This window comes from Protobothrops mucrosquamatus, unplaced genomic scaffold (genome assembly GCF_001527695.2).
Source record: "Protobothrops mucrosquamatus isolate PMUCROS unplaced genomic scaffold, P.Mucros_1.0 scaffold2775, whole genome shotgun sequence".
NCBI classification, from domain to species: Eukaryota; Metazoa; Chordata; class Lepidosauria; order Squamata; family Viperidae; genus Protobothrops; species Protobothrops mucrosquamatus.
Genome location: NW_015388813.1, coordinates 34,418 through 59,306, shown reverse-complemented (window position 1 = coordinate 59,306; position 24,889 = coordinate 34,418). Strand labels below are relative to the sequence as shown.

At 47.4% G+C, this 24,889-nt stretch overlaps 1 protein-coding gene across 1 annotated transcript; it reads left to right on the top strand.

The window, feature by feature from the left end:
* The first annotated feature begins 863 nt into the window (after positions 1-863).
* CLPTM1 (CLPTM1 regulator of GABA type A receptor forward trafficking) lies at positions 864-24,303 on the top strand. Its single transcript, XM_015825728.1, has 14 exons — positions 864-923; positions 6,158-6,276; positions 11,336-11,459; positions 12,262-12,420; positions 12,634-12,751; positions 13,065-13,150; positions 15,337-15,457; positions 16,755-16,999; positions 17,815-17,908; positions 18,637-18,827; positions 19,471-19,566; positions 21,294-21,429; positions 22,542-22,709; positions 23,984-24,303. The coding sequence occupies exons 1-14, from the start codon at positions 864-866 to the stop codon at positions 24,301-24,303; spliced, it is 2,037 nt and encodes a 678-aa protein (XP_015681214.1).
* Positions 24,304-24,889: the final 586 nt, after the last annotated feature.

The following is a 24,889-nucleotide window of genomic DNA, read 5'->3' as shown; positions in this document are numbered from 1 at the left end:
TGAGCCAGCCTGGCTCAGCATGGAAACCTCTCCCTTTCCCCTCAGCATGGCTGGCTCAGGAATTCTGGGAGTTGAAGTCCACCAGTCATGAAGGGGCCATAGTTCCCCCATGCTGGCTCAGGAATTCTGGGAGTTGAAGTCCACCAGTCATGAAGGGGCCATAGTTCCCCCATGCTGGCTCAGGAATTCTGGGAGTTGAAGTCCACCAGTCATTATATTATTATAATGATAAAGTAGGAAGGGACCTCGGAGGTCATCTAGTCCAACCTCCTGCTCAGGCAGGAAACCCTATCCCATTTCGGACAAATGGCTGTCCAGTTTCTTCTTAAAAACTTCCTCCTTTTCCTTCTCCCTTCTCCTCCTCTACGCTGCACTGATGATGTTCCCTAGTTGGGTAATGAAAGGTCTGTAAGAAAAGAGCCAAGGTCAGAGGGCACCAGCGACCCCTCCTATAGAAAACTATTGGCTCCTCTCTTGGTGGAGATTCAATAATTCAATAAATAATAATTTGGCTCGGAGTCTCAAGAGGCGATCGGGGAGCATTGGCCAGGGCGAACCCTCTAAGTGAGGAAGAGCCCCCCTACCATACTTCCTTCCCCCCTTCTTCAGCGGCCATCCCAGACAGGCACATCCATCAATACGGTAATCGGCCGCGCCGCGCCGCTTCTCTCAACATTACGGTGCGAAAGGCTGCAAAAACGAGCCCCGCCTCCACGGGAGGGCGGGGGAGAAATGTGTGAGAAAGGGAGGGCCCCACGTGACCCGCGGGGGGGGCGGAGAGGAGAACGAGCGAAAGAGCAGAACGGGAGTTGGGCAAGAGAGGAAACTCTCGCGAGAATTCCACCAGGCAACGGCGCAGCAAGATGGCGGCGCCGGAGACGGAGGTGGTAGCGGCCGCGGGGCCGGGAGCCGGCCTTGAACAGGTAGAAGCGGCGGGGCTCTTCTGGCTTTTTTGTCTCCCGTCGGGGGTGTTCCCCCTCCCCGGGCGGCCTCCCTTCCCCTCGGTGCGGGGGGTCCCGGGCTTCAGCTTCCACTTGCCCCCGGGGTACTTTCCTTTCTCCCCCCTCCCCGCCCCTCCCTTCCCTGGGATCACCTGACGGGACTCCATTAGGCCCCCCTGCCCCGTCCCCCCCCCACGACCCCCATCTTCCCCTCATTCGGCATCGGGGCTCTGACAAGTCAAGATTCCTTTCCCAAACCCGTCGTCTCTGGCCTGAGGGGCTGGGACTACTACAACTCCCAGAATCCCCGGCCCAGGCGGCCGCTCCCTTGCTAGGAGGGGCTTCTGGGAACGGTAGTCCCAACGTCTCCAGAAAGGCGGGGGGGGAACAGGTTAGACCAGAATTCCTTGACGCTTTTTAGGATCAGGCATCTTCCCCCCCCCCCCCAATTTTAACCTATTTGGCTAAAAACTCCGAGGAAAATGGAGGGGTGGGTGGGAAGTAAAACAGGCTTTTATCAAGGAAAGGGGTATCCTAACTACTTGGATCAGGTGGAATCAGCTGGATCTGAAGGATGTCATCTGTGTCTGTTGTCCTTTCCGCCGTTATATATGGATTTTATTTGTTAAATGTAGTTAACTCATTAATTTTTTGTTTTACACCACTCTACTTTCTGGCCAATTCACAGAGAGAAACACCCCGAAGGATAAAATAATTCCACAATGACATAATTCCAGAATGACATAATTCAACAATGAAATAATCCCGCAGTGAAATAAATCAGTGCAAAATAATTCAGCAATGAAATAATTCAATAATTCAGCGTAGTTTGATTATGTTTTAGTGGGGGTTTTGTATGGGGTATTTTTAGAGCAGGCTTGTTATTTAATTTGATTTTAGAACAGAAACTTGCGTATATTTATCGTGGTTTTTATTATTGCCTGTTCACCGCCCTGAGTCCCGTAAGGGAGATAGGGCGGTATATAAATTCAATAAATAATAATAATAATAATAATAACAATAAAAAATAATTCTACCATTAAAAAAAAAAACCCCAAGCAAATGATGGCAGAAACCTGGCAACCATCAACCAAATCCACTAGAAGGGACCTTCAATACACTCATTATTATTTCAGTTTCGTGTTCACAGTGGCCTCGGAGGATAGGATGCAATTGTTGGGCCAAGGCTATTTATGGAACTTAATGGCCAATGGAACTTAATGGCCAATCATGTGACGGTTTGGCCTCCTTATTTCATCAGCTATAAAGCAAAGGACCGTCTTCCTGATAACTCGCCATCCTGGATAGTCAAACTTCCTTCTCTCATCCGAAGTTTAGTCAATTGCTTCTGCTCCCCCCCCCCCTTATGAAGACAGAACTGTCCTGTCATTTTTCTATTTGCTTCACTGCTGTCATGGTTACGGTTCTGTATCTCCGGAGTCTCCAACCTTAGCAACTTGAAGACTTACGGACTTCAACTCCCAGAATTCTGGGAGTTGAAGTCCACATGTCTTCAAGCTGCCAAGGTTGGAGACTCCTGCTGTATCTCTACTCCATCTTTCCTCCCAGGTGAACCCTTAAAGCCGCAGCTCCCAACCTTTTCTATACCTCGCACCCCTAGAACGCTTCTGATATATTCTCGCACCCCTTACAAAAGTTCAAAATAACAAATTATGCATGTACACTATAATTTTGAAACTTCTAAAGCCAAGTTTTGCACCCCCAGTTGGGAACCCCTGCCTTAAAGCATCGATCCCTGCTCTCTCAGTAGTACCACCCTGGCCATCAACACTTAGCCAGGATTAATTGCTACTGCGCTTCCTCTTCTACCAGCAGAAAAAAAAATTACTACTGGTGTTTGTTTTCTTTAACATGCCTTTCAAGCTTCCTTTTTTTTTTTTTGGCTTATCTTTCTTTTCTCTCTTTTGGGGAATAGACTTTTGGCCTCCCTGCTAGGTGCAGTTTTTTTCTCCCCCACAGGCCAATATCCTTCTGCTTTCTTCCTTTTCCCAGCATATTTTGCTTTGTAGTTTCTTCCATGGGGAAATAACACAGAGTCTCAATTGTTTTTTCATCTGCTAGGTGAATGATTCAGTTCTTTGTCAAGCTTCCTGCTATTGTAAAGATTCCTGCCCTGGTGAACTATCACCTGGAACCTGGTTTAGAGATGACAAAATCTACCTCTTTCCTTCTGCCACATAAATGCTAAAAATGCAGCAAGCATCTATTTTTTTTTTAATTAATCCTTTCTGAACTCATGACCAGAAACAAAATGCCCTAGTCTCTCCTTGTAAATGCTCATTGTCAAACAGCAGCCATTCTGGAACTCGGTACCAGAGGACACTAGTGTGTAGTAAGAAACAAATGGGATAATAAAAAGCCACTATTAAACAAAAACACCCATTCATAGAGGGTGTTGTCTGCCTTGAGTGGCTTGGTTCAGTCCTCTGTCTCCCCCCCCCCCCCCACATTCATCCTTTTTTGGAGAGGAATAATTCTGTTGTATCTCAACAGTTGGGAAATATTGAATCATTTAGCAGGGCCTGGTGCCTTGGTAAAGTCTCTGCCTGAGTTATTTCTCAAGGCTCACCTCTCTAAAATGAAGTATTTCAGTAGAACATCATTTACATTTAGGCAGCCTTCCTCTAATAGTGGAAAATCACTTTTTTTTGTCTCCAGAAAAGCCATCGATTCAGAGGGCGGAAGTATATCCTGGAGAAATGCTCTATATTTTTACCAATATTTAGTCAACAGTGCCTGGAATGTTGCTGGTGCCAGCTGCTTCAGACAGGATAAACCAAGGAATTACCCATCCACACCTGTGGTTCTGCACCTTTTGCTGGGAAACTGCTCTTTAACTCTGATTGCCCACCATCCATATCTTTTAAGTGCGGTGCGTTTCAATATGCCTTGGGATTCCCCTGGAACATTTATCACCTGGATGCTTTCATCTACTTCCCCTTTATTCTCCTTATCACATTCTCTGTTTTCATTTAATATTCTCTGGTTGCAATCTGCCGCAGCCACTTTTCTTTTCAGATGAAGGATAATAATACTTGGAAGTCAATCCTACCCTTTGTATAAAAATCAAATCTTTCTAATAAACGTTCAGTCCAGATTCAGAGACTTAATTTCCCCTGTAATTGGGTCGAAATGTAAGATTTGAGAAAGGGTTGAATCGTCTCCTAGTGAATTTTGACCTTCGCCATATTCCAAAGATAAATTCAAATATTTCTGTTTTTCAACTAACTGTATTGACTTAGTATGTTCCCCGTGGATTGGTTAGGAACATAAACTGTAAATCTGGAACATAATCTGTAAAATGGGATTAATTTTGGGAGGTTTCCTATAGCTATAAACAATATAATTTAGGTAGGTGTTGTGAAAATACTATTATTCAACACTTGAAAAATTAATGGCTTTATTTGATTCCCAAATGGCAATCAAATTAAGATTTAATGCCCCAACATACATCCTAATATAATTGCATCATTGAAACCTACTAAATTCCAGACCAGTCTAATACTTTTTAGGGGCAGATTTCCAGTCCGGTAAATTAGCTACTACTTTAACAGTAAAAAGACAAATTTAAGACCCCCAATTACTTAGTTAATTGAAAATTTGATGTTCCTTCCCACTTAGAAGCAAGTTGCTTATAAATGGTTACGTGTGGATAATTCCAGTGAGATATGGTCATCCTTTACTGAGACTGTTCCTTAAAGTTTCATCACACACCCACACATACACAGACACACATATCAATGAGAAGTCCTTATGTGTGTAATTTTGTTGCTCTTGTTGCATAACTTCCCGATAAGTTTAGTCACTTATTAAAGAATACAGGTTAAAGGTGAGATTAATTGGACAACTTTCCCCGTTTGAGATTAGTATATAGTAGTAGAATCAAGGCTGTTTAATATTTGCTAATAAGGTCAGAGCCAAGTTTTAAAGTTATATTTAGGAGGAGACGAAAGATCTCACCAAACTGGTTAGCTGGGAAAGCAGCGCCCAGTGAGATTCATCAGCAAAAGTGGAGTGAGGTGCACAAAGGAATAACATCCCAGTTTCACACCAACATGCAGGAGATCTGATGGGTTGATTATCCATTAGAAAACTTCTAGCCACGCATAATATTTTGCGCCTCTGCTTTGGCGTTAGGTTAGGACGAAAAGCAGGCAATGCATCTGAACAACCGTATTTTCCAAAGCGCCTGAAGAAGGCAGGACAAGAAGCAATGGGTGGAAAACTGATCAAGGAGAGAAGCAACCTGGAACTAAGGAGAAACTTCCTGACAGTGAGAACAATTAACCAGTGGAACAACCTGCCTCCAGAAGTGGTGAATGCTCCAACACTGGAAGTTTTTAAGAAGAGACTGGACAGCCATTTGTCTGAAATGGTGTAGGGTTTCCTGCCTGCCTGAGCAGGGGGTTGGACTAGATGACCTCCAAGGTCCCTTCCAACTTTATTATTATTATTATTATTATTATTATTATTGAAAAATTTAAAATAACCTATTAATGGGAGCTTCAGCTCTCTGTGCTTGAAGTGAAAAAGCAAACCTGCCAGCCTGTGAACATAAATCTATGTTCTGCAAATCCATCGTTGACTTAGATTGCTAAAAAATAGGAGGCAGCACATGAAAACAGTAGCATTCAGGGAGTCCTTGACTTACGACCGTTCGTTTAGAGACCGTTCAAAGTTACAGCGGCACTGAAGAAAGTGACTTACGATTAGTCCTTGCACTTACGACTCTTGCAGCATCCCAGGGTCCCGTTGATCATCATTTGCAGCCTTCCCAGCTGGCTTCCAGCAAGGAACGGGGAAAGCAGGTGCACTTAATGATTGCCCGTTTCACTTAACGACCGAAGTGATTCGCTTCACATCCCTGGCCAAAAAAAAAAAAAAAAAGATTGCAGAATTGGGCGTGACTTATTTAACCACCGCTGTGCTTAGTGGAAGAAATTCTGAAGATTACCTGTAAAGCCCACGATCCCTATCCTCTGACAATGCTTGCTAGAGCCTGTAAAATTAAAAGTCCAGGGACAAGTTTGTGGAAGACCACCAACACACACACACACACACACGAATTTGAAACCAGCATCTACTGCCCGGAATTTCCCCTACTTAAGAAATCTGATTTATTGTGTCCGGTGGCTTTTTGTAATCCCCATTTTCTCTCTCTCTCTCTCTCTTTTTTTTTTTCCTTCCTTCTAAAGCAAGTGACGAGCAATGGAACTGCAGGGGGTGGCGAAGGGGTCGTGGAGACTCAGCAACAGAACCAGCCCCAACAACCAGCCCCAAATGCCTGGCAGATCATCAAAGGAGTCTTGTTCAGGTAAAAAAAAATCCAGCCCTTCTGGATCCACCTTCTCGTCTTCCCGTTGCGCATTATGCACGAGAGAAGGGCGAGTTGATCCCGCGAGCGTTGGTCTTAAAAGGGCAGGTGCCTGCGTTTGCACGAGGTGTTCCTGTGTGGTATGAAAAAAAGCATTAGCTTCTCTAGGAAATGAACAGCTGTGTTTCTGAAGGGCTTGAACAGAGGCAAGCTTACTGAAAAATAATCACCCTGGTTTTTGCAGAGGTCGTATCTCCCTCTTATCAGTGGATGAGGAACTAGTGCAGTGGTGGCGAACCTATGGCACGGGGGCCAGAGGCGGCACTCAGAGCCCTCTCTGTGGGCACGCGCGCCGTCGCCCCAGTCCTAGGCCTTCAGCTGGGTTTTATAAAACCTTTTCGCTTTAGGCCACCGCCGCCGTGTGCAAAAAAAAAAAAAAAAGGTTCAATCAATCAGTCAATTTCAACTTCTCGCAGGAAAAAAAAAGATCTTGCAAAGTTGGAATTGATTCATTGAACTTTTTAGTCCCACCCAGTCTGCCGTGACCACCGCAGCCACGCCCACCCAGTGGGCCACACCCACCCGGCACCCAATGATGCATAAATGGGTTTTGGGTTGCAGTTTGGGCACTCGGTCTCTAAAAGGTTCGCCATCACTGAACTAGTGGCTTCTCCAGGGTGACCAAACAAGACTCTCGTAGAGATAAAACGTAAGCAAGGGGCTTCCCTTTTGACTGCTAGCTTAGTCTTTCAGTTACCCAGAGTCATACGAGGGTCAGTGGCCAAGTTGAGGTCTGCTTTTTGTTTACCATCTCCGTATAGGTAGGAGCCAATCCATTCTAGTAGAATGGACTCTTTGAAAATCAAGGTGACCCAGTGGGAAAGAGCAGAAATGTTGTTTCCAAAGCCTTGATTAAAATTGTTACTTCGGATTGCATCCTGGAGCTATCTCAGCAATACGCTTCGGCACCCGTGGAGTGCCAGCCCGGCATGAAACTTCCAAGCAACGAAGCTGCTGAATATTCCAAGCTTATGAGTGCAAATCAGGTTGGAACGGGGCCAGCATCCAAGTGTTCTTCCCCTAATATGATGTTGAGAGTTTTGAAAAAATTCAGAGAAGAGCAATTAAGATGATCCAAGGCCATATGAAGAACGGCTGCAGGGCTTAGGATTGGATAGTCTAAAGAAAAGAAGAAATAGGGGAGACATGATAGCAGTGTTCCAGTATTTGTGAGGCTGCCACAAAGAAGAGGGGGTCAAATTATTCTCCAAGGCACCAGAGGGCAGGACAAGAAACAACAGATGGAAGCTGATCAAAGAGAGAAGCAACCTGGAATTGAGGAGAAAGGTCCTGACAGTGAGGACAATTAACCAGTGGAACAGCTTGCCCCCAGAAATTGTGGGCGCTCCATCACTGGAGGTTTTCAAGAAGACATTGGACAGCCACCTGTTTGAAATGGCATAGGGCAGTGATGGCGAACCTTTTAGAGACCGAGTGCCCAAAACCTGCCCCCGCTCTGCCCCCACCCACCCCCTGCCCCACCCGCCCGCAGGGCCATGCACCGCGTCCATGGCCCGCCGCAGATTGCCCAGGCAGCCCTGCAGCACCATAGCAGCCACGCCTTCCACCCACACCCCTCAGCATCATCTGCACGCTATGGGGGTGCGAGGGCAGAGTCTTGTCCCTGTTGCCCGGCTATGTACTTGGCTGTGCTGCTCTGTGCGGGCCGTGCCCGGGGGCGACTCTCCTCCAGGGAGGCTGCTGGTGAGGAGGGGTCCGTGGGGAGAGGCGGCGCTGGGTGATGGTTTGTGTGCCCACAGAGAGGGCTCTGAGTGCCGCCTCTGGCACACGTGCCATAGGTTCGCCACCACTGGCATAGGGTCTCCTGCTTGAGCAGGGGGCTGGACTAGAAGACCTCCAAGGTCCCTTCCAGCTCTATTCTAATATGGGCAAACATTGCACTACACAGTTTTCTTCTCGGTTCACGAGTTGGCAAAGAATGCTGCAGTTTGGCAATGGCTCCTTTCTCATCGCCTAAATGGCTCCGTGCATCACTGTAACATTAAAATAATAATTCATCTCGCATTAAATTGAAAACTGTCCAAAGTGTTATGGCCCACTTTTAAATAGGGAGGAGAAGATACCGTTAAATAGAAGATATATACTGATAGTCCTCGACTCACGACTGCCATGGAGCCCCCAATTTCTGTTGCGAAGGAAGACATTGGTTGAGTTTTGCCCCATTTTACAACCTTTTTCTTGCCACAGTTGTTAAGTGAAGAAACCAAGACATAAGCTGGCCACATGCGCAGGCTCTCCTTGGTTTTCAGGTTTCACCGATGACTCACGGAAGGATCAGAAACTGATACGCAGCCTTGTGGCTTTCTCTTTCCAGTTTGTTGAGTATCTTCAGCCCTAATTTTAAAAACAGGAGGCCGTTAATGCAACGAACCACAAAGGGTAACAGCCCTTTCAGTTTTGGGACGCTCTCTCTCCTCTCGACTCAGCGGATATTGCCACAGATGTCCTCACCCAGAAATGATTGACAATCAGAGAACGGGATAGATTTAATATAGATTAGACTCGGGGATGAAGCTTCCATTCAAATGGGGGGAATAGGTAAAAACGTTTGTTTATTTGTATCCCATCTTTATTATTTGTACAAATAACTCAAGGCTGCAAAAATATTCCACACACCTTTCTCCTCTTATTTTTCCCGTAACAACAATCCTGTGAGGTGGGGAAGCTGAGATGGGCTGGCCCAAAGTCACCCAGCCGGCTTTCATGCCTAAGGCGGGACTAGAACTCAACGTCTCCCATTTTCTAGCTTGGTCCCTTAACCACTAGACCAAACTGGCTCTTTGCTAAATTATTCATTTAATACTGTTAAGAATAGTGATAGATTTTGGAAAAGGACTAAAATGCACATATTTAGATCTTTCCTCTTTACTTGTTTTGGCCAAAATCTCTCTCTTACAGTCCCTCTGTTGATGAACTCTGCCCATTAGCAATTCTTGGTATTTGCATAGTAAAATCTTTAACGTATCCCTCACAACAACCATCTGCGGTAGGGTGGACTTTGCGTTGTAGTAGAGGTGAAGAATTGCACAAGGGGTTTGAATTATTGGAGTGTTAGCTTGTGTCTTACTTGCGTGCTCTGCCAAGAGTCCCAGACGGGCAGCTATAAAAAAATACTGTAAAATAAATAAATAAACCAGCTTAGCAAAGTTATACAAGCGTTGCATTTCTGAAAGAAGCCAAATTTGAACCCGGGATCTTTCGGTTCAGAAAATTAAATTCTCGCTCGATATAGACTACCGGCCAAGCTCTGGTTTTCAAAATACTTTTTTCTTTGCCTCTCGATCGAACCGTCTTGATGAAATTCGGGCCGCGGGGCTGAGGGCCTGATGGAATTCTTCTGCAGTTCGCGCCCTTGGGATTCAAAAGGAGTCGTGGCATTTTATACCGTCACCGAAGGCAGCCGATATGGGAGACCGAACACTTCCAGACAACCCCCCGTCCCTGCAGGTTGCTGGAATTGTTGCCAAGAGCCCTTGCGTCATCTCATCATTAATTTACCTTTTAACTTACTCGTAAGCCAGCCCAAGGACTGTGCAACAGAGATCTGTAAAACTGTAACTTAGGAAGCTGTTCTGGCGGTCGTTAAGGGGTGGAGGTTTTACTATGTGACTCTAAAACAGTGTTTCTCAACCTTGACCATTTTAAGGCATGTGGACTTCAACTCCCAGAATTCCACAGCCAGCATTGCTGGCTGTGGAATTCTGGGAGTTGAAGTCCACATGCCTTAAAATGGTCAAGGTTGAGAAACACTGCTCTAAAAGCTGCAGGGACTACACCACACCAGTGGCATTATCAGAAGCCAGGATAGAAAAACTTGATTTTTCCAGAGGTGTTTTTCTTTTAGAAAAATGCAGCGTCCCTGCAGAGGCTCCCTACCACTAGTCCTCGATTTACGACCACAATTGAGCCCAGTATTAACAAATGTCTCGCCTGTGTAGCTGGGGAATTCTGGGAGTTGAAGTCCACATGTCGTAAAGTTACCCAGGTAGAGAAAACGCCATACAGGTAGTCCTCGACGTACGACGGCAGTTGAGCCCCAAATCTCTGTTGCTACGTGAAACATTTGTTACGTGAGTTTTGGCCCGTTTTGCAACTTTTCTTGCTGCAGCTGTTAAGGGAATCGCTGCAGTTGTTAAGTTAGATCAGCGGTTCTCAATCTATGGGTCGCGACCCCATTTGGGGTCGATCGACCATTTTCACGGGGGTCGCCAAGCAAGGCTGTCCGCCATTTTTTTCCCCTTTTACGGCGGGTGCCTTACCTCCCTTGGGCTGGGCCAGCTGGTGGTCGGCCTGCTCCGTCTCTGCCGCTTGACAGCTACGCCTCGGCCGGCGCAGGGGGTGGAACCACGCATGCGCAGCGCTCCCGGGCAGGGAAAGTCCTCGACTTACGATCGGTTGGGTAGTCCTCGACTTATGACCGGGTTAGTCCTCGACTTACGACCGATTTACTCCTCGACTTACGACCGGTTGGGGGTCGTGGCATTAAAAAGGTTGAGAACCACTGAGTTAGATGGTTGTTAAGTGAATCTGGCTTCCCCCCGTTGATTTTGCTTCTCAGAAAGTCACAAAAAGGGGATCACACAACTCCGGGACATTGTAACCGTCCTAAATAGGAGGCAGTTGCCAATCGTCTGGATTTTGCTGCAACGGTCGTAAGTGTGAAAAACAGTCATAAGTCCCATTTTTTCAGGGCCACTGTAATTTCGAACGGTCACTAAATGAACTGTTGTAAATCGAGGACTACCTGTATTAGACCCTTCAGTTGAGAATAATAAAAAGAAAAATAATAAAGATAAAAAAACCCTAATGCCCCACCAGGTTTATAATGTTTGATGAAAGAGTTATCTCCTGAGGACTTCTTTGTCCAATCTGAATTTCTTTGGAATTTCCCCCAAGTGGCCGCTGCCTCTGGATGGAAAGCTTGGTTTTAAAACTGGTGCAAATGCTCAACTTTTTTTTCCCCCCTCTCGTCCTCCAGAATCTTTATTATCTGGGCCATCAGTAGCTGGTTTCGCCGTGGGCCAACAACACAGGATCCATCGACCCCTGGAGGGGCAGCCAGGGCGCCAAGCCGTAATCTCTTCCCTAAGGACACTTTAATGGTGAGGATGGTTGAATCCCGATTCGGGATTCTCCAAGGGTTTGTGTCGGATTTTGATTCTTGGGTGGAGAAGTGAGCAAATAGGGTCCTTCTCTGGTTGCAGAATTGAAATTCAGGTTTTTCTCCCCCCCTCAACATGTCTTCTTTATTATTTATTTTTATCACTTCTTGATTATTTCTTATAAATAGCAACAACAATGCTGTGAGATTTTCGTGCCTAAGGCAGGACTGGAACTCACCGTCTCCTGGTGATTGGCCCAGCCTCACCCAGCTAGCTTTCATGTCTAAGGCAGGACTGGAACTCACCGTCTCCTGGTGATTGGCCCAGCCTCACCCAGCTAGCTTTCATGTCTAAGGCAAGATTAGAACTCACCGTCTCCTGGTGATTGGCCCAACCTCACCCAGCTAGCTTTCATGTCTAAGGCAGGACTGGAACTCCCAGTCTCCTGGTGGTTGGCCTAAGTCACCCAGCTGGCTTCCATGCCTAAAGCTGGACTAGAACTCACCATCTCCTGGTTTTTAGGCCAGCACCTTCACTCTAGCTCTCTTACCACTGCCAGTTGTAAGCATTTAAAACGTTGTTTTTCTGAAGAGAAGCCAGGAAGTTGATTGATCCAATCTCTACCGAACTACCAATTTTTCCCTGCTCCCATGGAGCTTCAGTCAATGACCCATCGCTTTCCTCCTTCAGAATAAGAAATGTGGGTCTGTCTGCTCTGAGCAGATATCTTCCAGCCTAGAGTCTGGGTTCCAACTCAGTGTAATGAATTTTTTCCCCCTTGAATTTTTTCTTTTCCTGGCAGGATCTCCATGTCTACATATCCGAACACGAGCACTTTACTGACTTCAACGCAACGTCGGCACTCTTTTGGGAACAGCGAGATCTGGTCTACGGAGACTGGACAAGTGGAGAGAATTTCGATGGCTGCTACGAGCGTTACACCGAACTGGAAATCCCTGAGGTGTGTGAACAGATGCCACCGTGGGCCTCTTCTCCGTGGGCCGCAGTCTCTTTGCGGACAGCCGGACCCTTCTCTTGGCTCCAAGCGCTCCGTGCGCAGTTTTCCATACCGCAGGAAGCGCGTCCCAAAGCCGTTACCAAATTGCCATTTTTTTAATGTGACGGGGGGGAGGGCATGTAAGTTATGTTTATAAATGTTGATGTATGATTTCAGAGCGTCCAACACAACGGTTCCATTTACATCCACGTGTACTTTACAAAAAGCGGGTTCCATCCTGATCCCAAAGAGAAGACTCTCTACAGGCGGCTTGCCACAGTTCACACGTCTCGAAGTAAGCTTCGGTTCCAAGCACGTTTTTTAAATTTATTTATTTTTTTTCAATTGAGGGCTTAGCATTGGCAGTGGTGGTGGGAAATGCTTTGACAGCCCCCCCCCCCAAATAACGTAGTTGTTGGTCTCCATTTATACTTTCTATAACTGGTGACTGGCCCAAAGTCACCCAGCCGGCTTGCATAGCTACGCCAGGACTAGAACTCATGGACTCCTGGCTTCTAGCCTGGTGCCTTAACCACTCTACCAAAGCGATGAAACCTGGACCAAAAGTTTACCTTTTTTTCCCCTGTTTTGTTTTGTTTGTCTTGCAGTGATCAATAAGTACAAACGTAGACGCTTTCTGAAAACCAAGAACTTATTAACCGGGGAAACAGAAGCAGATCCTGAAATGATAAAAGTAATATGATAGTTTCCTTTCTTCTTGTTTCTCCTTCAAAGTCCCATATTTTTTTTTCCGTATAGCCCTGTGGTGGCGAACCTATGGCACGGGTGCCAGAGGCGGCGCTCGGAGCCCTCTCTGTGGGTACACGTGCCGTTGCCCCAGCCCCGCGGCCCCCTCCTCTCCAGCAGCCCCCCTGGAGGAGAGTCGCCCCCGAGCGTGGCCCACACGGAGCAGCGCAGCCAAGGACATGGCAGCCAGGCAACGTAGAGAAGACTCTGTCCTCACGCCCCATCATGCAGTTGATGCTGCAGAGGGTGTGGCCGCCATAGCGCTGCTGGGCTGCCTGCATGATCTGCGGCGGGCCCTGGAGGCGTTGAGTGGTCCTGTGGGCAGGCGGGGCGGGGAATGGGGGGGCAGAGCAGGGGCAGGGCAGGGGGTGGAGAGGGCACAGGGCCAGTTTTTGGGCACTCGGTCTCTAAAAGGTTCGCCATCACTGGTATAGCCGTTCTGTCCTCAGCTTTACAGCCGCCAGCTCCCTGATGGAGTTTGGCCTCTGCAAAAAAGAGAGAGAGAGAAATTGCCAAGCGGCTATTACAGTTTCCCTGCTGAAATGGTTTCCTTTGCGCCTTTGAGGGGTTTTCCTCAATAAGTGCCACAACCTTCTACCTGCCAGCCTCTTCCTTTTGAAGAACAGGCTGGCTGGGTAGAATTCCATAGACTGTCCTCAAATAACTGGAAGAGAACAGGGGAGGTAGGAAGAAGCAAAATGGACTGAACGGTCCCTTTCCCCTTTGTGTAGTTTAATGAAATAGAATGAATTTTTTTTATCTTTTAGACCAGGGGTAGTCAACCTTGGCTCTTTTATGACTCGTGGACTTCAATTCCCAGAATCCCTGAGCCAGCTTAGCTGGCTCAGGAATTCTGGGAGTTGAAGTCCACGAGTCATAAAAGAGCCAAGGTTGACTACCCCCGTTTTAGACTTAAAAAAAATCCCAGCACTTGGCAAATTATAGCTTCTGGGCTTAGTGGAAAAGGCTTAGGGGCCTTTTGGAAAGATAAAATGAGCCCAGTAGAGGCCCCGTGGCAACTGGCCATCACTGGAAACCAGAGGCGAGGTTTGACAGAGCTCATGAGATCTGAAAGAAGGGGAGGAAAACCTAAGCCATTTGGGAGTTCTTGGCAGAGCTCTGGATGTATGAAAGTGAGACTGAGAGAGAGAATCTCATATTCGGGTTACGCTTTGTGCATACAGATGGAGTCACACCTGTGTATTTCACCTGGAAAAAGCACGGGGGCCTTTCCCACTGCGACTGGGAAACACCCTACGTGAGTCTAGCTAGGCCTGTGGTGAGATCTGTTGGGTTCTCTGGCAAGCTGGCAGATGAGTGGAGTGAGGAATTAATACAATACAATGTGGAATAGAATAGAATGCAGAATAGAATAGAAATAGAATAGGAATTAGAATAGAGAATAGAATAGAATAGAATGCAGAATAGAATAGAATAGAAATAGGAATGAATAGAATAGAATAGAAATAGAATAGGAATTAGAATAGAATAGAGAATGGAATAGAAATAGAAATAGAATGCAGAATAGAATAGAATAGAAATAGGAATGAATAGAAATAGAATAGGAATTAGGATGGAATAGAATAGGGAATAGAATAGAATAGAATAGAATATGGAATGAATAGAATAGAAATAGAATAGGAATTAGAATAGAATAGAGAATGGAATAGAAATAGAATATAGAATAGAATAGAATAGAATAGATTGCAGAATAGAATAGAAATAGGAATGAATAGAATAGAAATAGAATAGGAATTAGAATGGAATGGAATAGAATAGGGAATAGAATAGAGTAGAATATGGAATAGAATAGAATACGGAATAGAATTGAATATGGAATGGAATGGAAGAGAAGAGAACTGAAGAAGCTTCTTGAATGAGAAGCGAAACCTCTTCAAGAAAAAACAAAGAAAATCCAGTTGCCTCTTTAAAAAGCTCCTTTGGGACAACCATGATTTGGATCACTGAGAATCTCCATAGGCAGCCCCTCCCAAAGAGGTTTTTTTTTTTTAACTGAACCCATCAAATTTCAGTCTTTTGGATGGCTACTGAGGGCTCTAGAATGTCCCTTTCTCTTTTTTCTACGCCCCCCCCAAGAGAAATGTTATTTACGCTTTGTGCTTAATCTTGCAGAGAGCTGAAGATTACGGCCCCGTGGAGGTGATCTCGCACTGGCACCCCAACCTCACCATCAATATTGTGGATGACCACACACCGTGGGTGAAGGGCAGTGTTCCTCCCCCTCTGGATCAGTGTAAGACTTCAGATAATTCCGAACATCTGGAGTTTCTCTACGCTGGCGGGTGGGGCTTCCCTTTCTCTGATGCACTTGGACAAAATTATCTTTTGGGATGCTGGGAACGAGTTACGAGCATAGTAGCTGCTCCCCAGTTTTTCCTTGATGTCTTTGTTTAGCTCTCCTATGCCTCGTGCTTTATAAAGCCATAGTACATGTAAGTCCTCGGGTTAAGGTAGCAACTGGGACCAGGAGGTCACATGGCCACCTCGTTTTGCAACCGTAAATCTTGCATTCCAGTTTGCTATTGTTAAATGAGGACCACCTGGGTCGTTAAGCAAGGACCTGGCACGATTGCAATTTCTGACTTCCTGCGGGCTTTCCCAGTGACTTTGCTTATGGGAAACCAGCAGGAAATGTAAGAAGTCACAATCCTGGGACTGCAGGGATATTGCACAGGCTAGAAATCTGGGGAAGCCATTATAAATACCGCTTGTTTGGCTGTAACTCGAGGGGCCTCCAAATTTGGCAACTTTTAAGATTTGCAGAATCCACTCCAAGAATTCCTCAGCCAGCCATGCGCAAGAATCTTCTCGATTAACGTCAGCACTTGCTTAGCGTTAGAGAAGAATCAACGGCACTGGACTTCGTTTGCCTGTGACTACGTAGGGACCCTAGGCTAATTCCTCTTTTTACCCCAGCCCCAGATTCTGCCACTCCTTTTCCCACAGCAGTGATTCGAAGCTAGGTGTCAACGCTGCTAATATTGTATATTCTTGCTTTGACAAAATATGCAGAACTGTCTGGTATTTTTAGAGTTAATGCAGAGGAGAAGGAAGGAGGAGGGAAAAGCCCCCGAAAAGGAAAGGAAGGGAACCTTTGCCCTTCACACTAATTGGAGAACGTAAAATCATGACAGCAAAACAGGGAGTGGAAATGCTAGCAAAAATAACTGCTCAGTGGGTGGGGATTTCAGATCCTAGCATTGCCTTTCATCATGCCTGTGCCAACATTTTGTCACATAAATAAATAGACTTTTTAGGATAAAATGCCTGGAAGTTCTTTGAAGTGTTTCATTAGTCGGAACCATGACACTAGGTTCCTGCTTTACTTCCCTCCCTGCAGCCTAGCTGGCAGTTTCCCAACTTACGGGTATTTTTCTGGACAGGTGGGAAAAATGGGATCCTTGCAAGGGGCCAGAAGTGCCTTCATATCTGCCCTCCATAAAATCCAGGGTGCTGAACGTAGACTCGGTTTCCCCCTGGTCTCCATTCTCCCCTGGCAGCATCTTGATGCCCGGCTTCTTTCTTTCCAGATGTGAAATTCGACGCCGTGAGTGGTGACTACTACCCCATCCTTTACTTCAACGATTACTGGAATTTGCAAAAGGATTACTACCCCATTAACGAGACCGTGGAACGGTTGCCCTTCCGCCTTTCTTACTGCCCGCTTTCGCTCTGGCGCTGGCAGCTCTACGCTGCCCAGAATAGCAAATCTCCGTGGAATTTCCTCGGGGAGGACTTGTACGGACAGTCCGACGAGGAGCAGGATTCTGTGAAGGTGAGCGGTGCGGAAGACGACCCATTTCATCCTGGGAAACCTCAGGCTCTGGATTCCAGAGCTGCCTTTAAAACAGGGAGGACTAGAATCCTTGTATTAAAAAGCGGAATGTGGAGGTTTTAGAAATTCTGGAAAAATAAGAGAGCCAGTTTCGTCTAGTGCAGGGGTAGGCAACCGTGGCTCTTTTATGACTCGTGGACTTCAACTCCCAGAATTCCTGAGCCAGCCATGCTGGCTCAGGAATTCTGGGAGTTGAAGTCCACGAGTCATAAAAGAGCCAAGGTTGCCTACCCCTGGTCTAGTGGTTAGGTCCCCAGGCTAGAAAGTGGGAGACTGTGAGTTCTAGTCCTGCCTTAGCCGTGAAAGGCAGCTGGGTGACTTTGGGCCAAGGACCAGGAGAGGGTGAGTTCTAGTCCCGTTTTAGGTCTGAAAGCTGACTGGGTTATTCTGGGCCAATCACCAGGAGACGGTGAGTTCTAGTCCTGCCTTAGGCAATGCAAGCCGGCTGGGTGACTTTGAGCCAGTCGTTCTCTCCCAGCCCAACCCACCTCATAGGGTTGTTGTAGGGAAAATGGGAAGAGGAAGATGGATCTACTCACCACCTTGGCTTATTTGTGAAAATAACAAAGGCAGAAATTCAAACGAATAAATCAAGAATCAAAACGAGGACAGCGTATTGTCCTGGGGATCTGGGTGTGTGCCTTGAGTCATGCTGACTTGGGGTCATGGTGACGGATCTTTTTGTGTGTGTGTGTGTGTGTGTGTCTGTTGTTTCTCGTGTCGTCTCACAACCCTTTGGTTTATTTTTCTCCTAGGTGGCTTTGTTAGAAACAAATCCTTACTTGCTGGCTCTGACTATTGTTGTTTCCATTGTGCATAGCATTTTTGAGTTCCTTGCGTTCAAGAACGGTAGGTTTCAAAGCCTTGGAGAATCGCTCCTCCCCTCCCGTCTCCCTGCTGGGATTACCAGCAGTCCTCGACTTACAGCCGAATGTTTCCAGTTACGGCCAACTCCAAAAAGGCGACTTTACGATCCTGATTCGAAATTCCATCGCTCGCCCACCACCTCCCACGTCCGGTCACGTGACTGGACCTCAGGTGCTTGGCCACACACGGTTCAGCAAAACTGCCCATTGCCAACCGTTGGTTCGCTTGATGATGCCTGCGTTCACTTAACCACCTCAAAAAAGGTCATAAAAATCACATGACCGACCGACCGACTTTAGCGGCCGTTACAAAATCTGGCTATAATGGGTGGGCTCCGTTACGGTCACAACGTCGAGGACTCTCTGTTTAAAAGCAGGACGTCTCCTGGATCTTGTTCCCGACGCTGGGTTGAGTGTGCACTGCTGCGTGTTGTCACGTTTGGCCACGTTACCAATTCTAACCTAGTACCACCCCGGGAGACATTCGGTGGTTCTTCTAATCCAGTGTTTGTCTACCTTGGTGACTTGAAGAGGGGTGGGCTTCAACTCCCAGAAGCTGGCTGGGGGAATTCTGGGAGTTGAAGTCCATTTAACTGAAAGTCGCCAAGATTCTAGTTGAAAGGACCCTAGTTTCTGGTAGAGCAAACGATGTGAGTGGGGATTACTTCCTTCCTTCTCCCAACCTCATTGTGTTCTGATCCTCCCTGTTAGATATTCAGTTCTGGAACAGCAGGCAGTCTCTGGAGGGCCTGTCCGTCCGGTCGGTGTTCTTCGGGGTATTCCAGTCCCTCGTGGTCCTCCTCTACATCCTGGATAATGAAACAAACTTCGTGGTGCAAGTCAGCGTCTTTTTCGGTCTGCTCATTGATCTCTGGAAGATCACAAAAGTGATGGATGTCCGGGTAAGAAGGGGGACCCATAACTTGAGGGAGAAGAATCAAGCCAGTTTGGTCGAGTAGTTAAGGCAACAGGCTAAAAAGCAGGAGGCGGCGAGTTCAAGTCCTGCCTTAAGGCCAGCTGGGTGACTAGGTCAGTCGCCGGGAGACTGGGAGTTCTAGTCCCATCTTAGAGGCACAAAATCCAGCTGGGCCAGTCGCCAAGACAGGGTGAGTTCTAGTCCTGCCTTAAGCATGAAAGCTGGCTGGGTGGCTTTGGACAAATCACCAGGCGGCTGTGAGTTCTAGTCCCGCCTTAGCCATGAAAAACCAGCTGAGTAACTTTGGGCTAGTCCCTCTCAGTCCAACTCGCCCTCACAGGGTTGTGTTTGTGGGGAAAATAGGAGTAGGGAGGAGTATTAGATACGTTCACCGTCATGAGTTATTTGTAAGACGCACTTTCTCAGCCCTTCCCTGGTTATAGTCCACCCTTTCCAAACCCTTCCCAGCCCATCATAGGCATACAATGATTGGGGATGATGGGAATTGTAGCCTCAGTGCACTCAGGGAGGGGATTCTGGGAAGGGACAATGTCTTTGAAACCAGCCTGATGTCTCAAAATCTAACCCTCTCTCTTCCATTCTCTCCCACCTTGTTTTCTGCCGAACAGCTGGATCGCGAGAACAAAATTGCCGGGATTGTCCCACGCTTGACGTTCAAAGACAAATCGACGTACATCGAATCATCGACCAAAATCTATGATGATGTAAGTTCAAGCCTTCCCAGGTGTGGACACACGCCAGGTATTCGAGGACAGCTGGTTCTTTCCCGTCGGGACTGTCCTCAGAAGGTGGTCTTTGCATCCAAGTCTAGTGGTCCAAAGAGCGAGGTCGGTATTTCTCCACCTCAGCAAGTTGAAGATGGGTGTCCCAAAGGTGCTTTTTCGGAAGACAACTGGGTTTCCTTTGTTTTTCTTTGAAGACGTTTCTCTTCTCATCCAAGAAGCTTCTTCAGTTCTGACTGAATGGTGGAGGATGGAAGGATTTATGTTCCTTGCAGTCATCTGGTTGTTAGTACTCTCTCTGAGAGTCGTTGCGGCCACTGGGAGGTTTATCTGTGCCCCCAGGGTCACCTGAATAGTGCAAATGGTTGTGGAGCCTTCTTGGAACTGCTGAAAGGACCGTGTTGCAAACAGGAGATAGATGGTGTCGTCTCCCTCCCCCTCTGTTGAGACTGGGCTGTACAATTTTAATGTAAGTGACCTCTTTGACCCCCTCACTCAGAATGAGTATTAACAACCAGACGACTGCAAAGAATATAAATCCTTCCATCCTCCACCATTCAGTCAGAACTGAAGAAGCTTCTTTTGAATGAGAAGCAAAACGTCTTCAAGGAAAGACAAAGTCCAGTTGTCCCTTGAAAAAGCACCTTTGGGACAACCATGAACCTGGATGACTTGAGAATCTCCCTAGGCCAGGGGTAGGCAACCTTGGCTCTTTTATGACTGGTGGACTTCAACTCCCAGAATTCCCGAGCCAGCATGGCTCAGCTTGGAAACCTCTCCCTTTCCCCTCAGCGTGGCTGGCTCAGGAATTCTGGGAGTTGAAGTCCACCAGTCATAAAAGAGCCAAGGCTGCCTACCCCTGCCCTAGACTTTCTTAGTATATCTGATGCCTAATAAAAGCTTCTGCCTTTTAATAAAATGCTGTAGTTTGAAAAGGTGCTAGGAGACACCACCACCACCCCTTGATTTTTGGCTATCATAGATTAATAATAACTGATTTTGTAGAGCAGTGGTTCTCAACCTTTTTAATGCCGCGACCCCGGTCATAAGTCGAGGACTAAACCGGTCGTAAGTCGAGGACTAAACTGGTCATAAGTCGAGGACTAAACCGGTCGTAAGTCGAGGACTACCCAACCGGTCATAAGTCGAGGACTTTCCCTACCCGGGAGCGTCGCGCATGCGTGGTTCCGCCCCCTGCGCCGGCCGAGGTGTAGCTGGCAAGCAGCAGCAGGCCGACCACCAGCTGGCCCAGCCCAAGGGAGGTAAGGCACCCGCCGGAAAAGGGGAAAAAAATGGCAGACAAAAAAAATGGTGGACAAAAAAAATGGCGGACAGCCTTGCTTGGCGACCCCCATGAAATGGTCGATCGACCCCAAATGGGGTCCCGACCCACAGGTTGAGAACCACTGTTGTAGAGCGTTAAACAGACCTAGCTCTTGCAGAAAGCAAGATGCGTGGACTTCAAAGAAGTCTGGACTTCAACTCTCTTGCTGTCTAGGGAATTCTGGGAGTTGAAGTCCACCCATCTTCAAGCTCTCAAGGTTGAGAAATGCTATACTAAATATCACCTGTGGGTGACTCCGTTAAACATTCATTCGTGCAGCTTGGTGACGAGCTTCTCAGTGGCCCTGGGTGGGTTCCCCTCTTCCGAACTCCTGGTATGCTTGACTTTTTCCAGCCTACCCTCAACCTCCATTTGCCTTCTACAGATGGCCTTTCGATACCTCTCCTGGATTCTCTTCCCGCTGCTGGGTTGTTACGCGGTATACAGCCTGCTCTACATGGAACACAAAGGCTGGTATTCCTGGATCCTGAGCATGCTCTATGGGTTCCTGCTGACCTTTGGTGAGTTCGCGGAGGCTGCCCCCTTAACAGCTTCACCTATGCCCCCGGGCCTGGCTTCCCATCTGCTAGTCCTTTGAGGTGGTCCAGATAGCAATAGCAATAGAACTTAAGACTTATATACTGCTTTGCAGTGCATTACAGTTTACAGAGTCAGCACATTGCCCTCCAGTAATCTGGATCCTCATTTGACCGACCTCGGAAGGATGGAAGGATGAGTCGACCTTGAGCCGGTCAGGATCGAACTGCTGTCAGTGGGCAGAGTCAGCCTGCAATACTGCATTCTAAGTACTGTGCCACCAGGAAGGAGAATGAGAAAGGGGGAAAGGGAAAAGGGAGGAAGGGAAGGGAAGGGAAGGGAAGGGAAGGGAAGGGAAGGGAAAGAAGGAAGGAAGGAAGGAAGGAAGGAAGGAAGGAAGGAAGGAAGGAAGGAAGGAAGGAAGGAAAGAAGGAAGGAAGAGCAATAGCGCTTAAATTTATATACCGCTTCACAGTGTTATACAACCCTCTTTAAGCAGTTTAGAGTCAGCCTTTTGTCCCCCCAACAATCTGGGTCCTCATTTTACCGACCTCAGAAGGACGGAAGGCTAAGTCAACCTTGAGCCGGTCAGGATCAAACTGCAGGCAATGGGCAGAATTAGCCCGCAGTACTGCACTCTAACCACTGCGCCACCACCTCAGATCAGGGAAGAGTGCTTGCTGAGCTTCTCGTTGCGATAGTACAGGTAGCCCTTGACGTACAGCAGTTCGTTTAGTGATCGTTCAAAGTTAACAGCGGCCCTGAAAAAAGTTACCCATGACCTTTTTTTCACACTTAACGACCATTGCAGCCTCCCCAGGGGCACGTGATCAAAATTCAGACGCTCGGCAATTGGCTCACATTTATGACGGTCGCAGCGTCCCGGGTCACGTGATCCCCCTTTGCGACCTTTTGACAAGAAAAGTCAGTGGGGAAGCCAGATTCACTGCAGCAATTTGCTTAACAACGGTGATAAGAAAGGTCGTAACATGGGGCCAAACTCGCTCAACCCGTGTCTCCCTCAACGAGAGACATTTTTGGGCTCAGTTGTGGTCGTAAGTTGAGGACTACCCGTGCTGTTCTCTCTCGCCTCCAGGCTTCATCACCATGACGCCTCAGCTCTTCATCAACTACAAGCTGAAGTCGGTGGCTCACCTGCCTTGGAGGATGCTCACCTACAAGGCCCTGAACACCTTCATCGACGATCTCTTCGCCTTCGTCATCAAGATGCCGATGATGTACAGGATAGGCTGCCTTCGCGACGGTAACGGCTTTTCTCTCCGTCTCGGCCCTTCCACCCCTGCCCTGCAGCCCTGGGTTCATCCCGTCAACCCGATTGTTCCGGCTGGTGGGGGGTTCCAGGACGAGGGCCTTCTCGGCTGTGGCTCCTGCCCTCTGGGACATCTCCCCCCACCCCCATCCCATGTGAAGCTGGGACCCAACCTTCCTATCTTTCGTTGGGGCCTAAAGACGTGGCTCTGCCAGTCGGCTCAAGGCCCCGTGGGAGATCAGTGCAAGGGAGGTGGTTGATTAACAGGTCCCATCTTACCCCACTAGCCCCCCCCATGTGACCTTGGTTTTAAGGTTAGAGTTTAACTTTTTTATGTTTTAGCTTAAATGTAACTGTGAGCCGTCCAGCATTACCCTGTGATAAGATGGGCAGCCAATAACTAACTAACTAACTAACTAACTAACTAACTAACTAACCAACCAACCAACCAACCAACCAACCAACCAACCAACCAACCAACCAACCAACCAACCAACCAACCAACCAACCAACCAACCTCCTTCCTTCCTTCCTTCCTTCCTTCCTTCCTTCCTTCCTTCCTTCCTTCCTTCCTTCCTTCCTTTCTTTCTTTCTTTCTTTCTTTCTTTCTTTCTTTCTTTCTTTCTTTCTTTCTTTCTTTCTTTCTTTCTTTCTTTCTTCCTTCCTTCCTTTCTTTCTTTCTTCTTTCCTTCCTTCCTTCCTTTCCTTTCCTTCCTTCCTTTCTTTTGTCTCATTTCTTTTTCTTTTTGTGTCTATTTCATTTCTTTCTTTCTTTCTTTCTTCCTTCCTCTTTCTTTCCTTCCTTTCTTTTGTCTCATTTCTTTCTTTTTCTTTCTTTTTGTGTCTATTTCCTTTCTTTCTTTCTTTCTTTCTTTCTTTCTTTCTTTCTTTCTTTCTTTCTTTCTTTCTTTCTTTCTTTCTTTCTTTCTGTGTCTCTTTCTCTTCCTCTTTCTCTTTCTCCAACCAATCAACTAACCAAGCTCTCCCTCAAGGCCGTTTTCCTTCCCCTGGCACCCATCAAACCCTGGTGGATTGAACATTTATAACCCCCAGGGGGCACCAAGAGTTGGGGGGAAAGCGAGATTAAAGTTGGAGGGGCAGCAGCTTTAGATCAGTGTTTCTCAAACTTAGCCCGCCTGTCTGGGGAATTCTGGGAGTTGAAGTCCACAGGTCTTAAAAGTTCCCAACATTGAAAAACTCCACTCTAAACCCTCTTTCCCTCGCCCAGCTCTGGTTCAAGCTTACATTTGCTCTCTCGTCCTCCCCAGATGTGGTTTTCTTCATTTACCTCTACCAGCGGTGGATCTACCGGGTGGATCTAAGCCGCATGAATGAATTTGGCATCAGTGGGGAGGACCAAGCAGGAAGGACAACGACGACGATGAGTATAGCTCAGCCAGACGGTATCCCTGCAGTGTTGGCCAGCAGCCCACCGGGGGCTAAAGCCGAGGCTCCCGTCAACAGCCTTCCCAACACAGCGACAGAGAGAGGAGCCGGAGAGACCCCCACTGCCAACTCAGGGGGCTCGCCCGATGCCGTCCCCGAAGCCCTCCCGGTCAAAACGGCAGAGGAGAAGAAGAAAGATTAACCCGCTCTTTTATTTTAAAAAAGAAATTCCTAACTGGACACTCTCACTGTTGGATAATGGACAGGAAGCGAACGGGTAGGGGGCTGGGCGGAGGCAGAGTCGCTCGGGGTCTTCCCGGGCTCTTTATTTTATATTCCAGGAAAACTGCTTGGGGGGGGGAGACAGGCAGGAGGTGGGGGAGGAGAGGGGTCGGTCAGCCAGAGCCACGAGGAGACCCCTTGAAATGTGGAAGTGAAGTGTGACATGTTGTATCTGTTGCGAGAGAGACCTCACCTCACCCCCCCTTCCACCCACCCACCCACCCACCCAAACCCCGCTGTAGATTTCTGTGTTTGAACGCAAATCCTCCCAACCAGTAACCAATCATTGTGAGCGCCATCTCCATCATGCGGGTCATTCAGACGTTCGGTCGTTTTCAGGAGTTCGTTTCCTGCCAAGTTTTTGTGTGTCTCCGTGTCATATATATATAAAAAAAAAGAGAGCCGATGCCACCCATGCCAACGATACCGTTTCTCATCATTGCATTCCCGAGAAGGACGATGGATTGAATAAATTCATGTGGGTGTTTATGTTTAAAACAAAACAA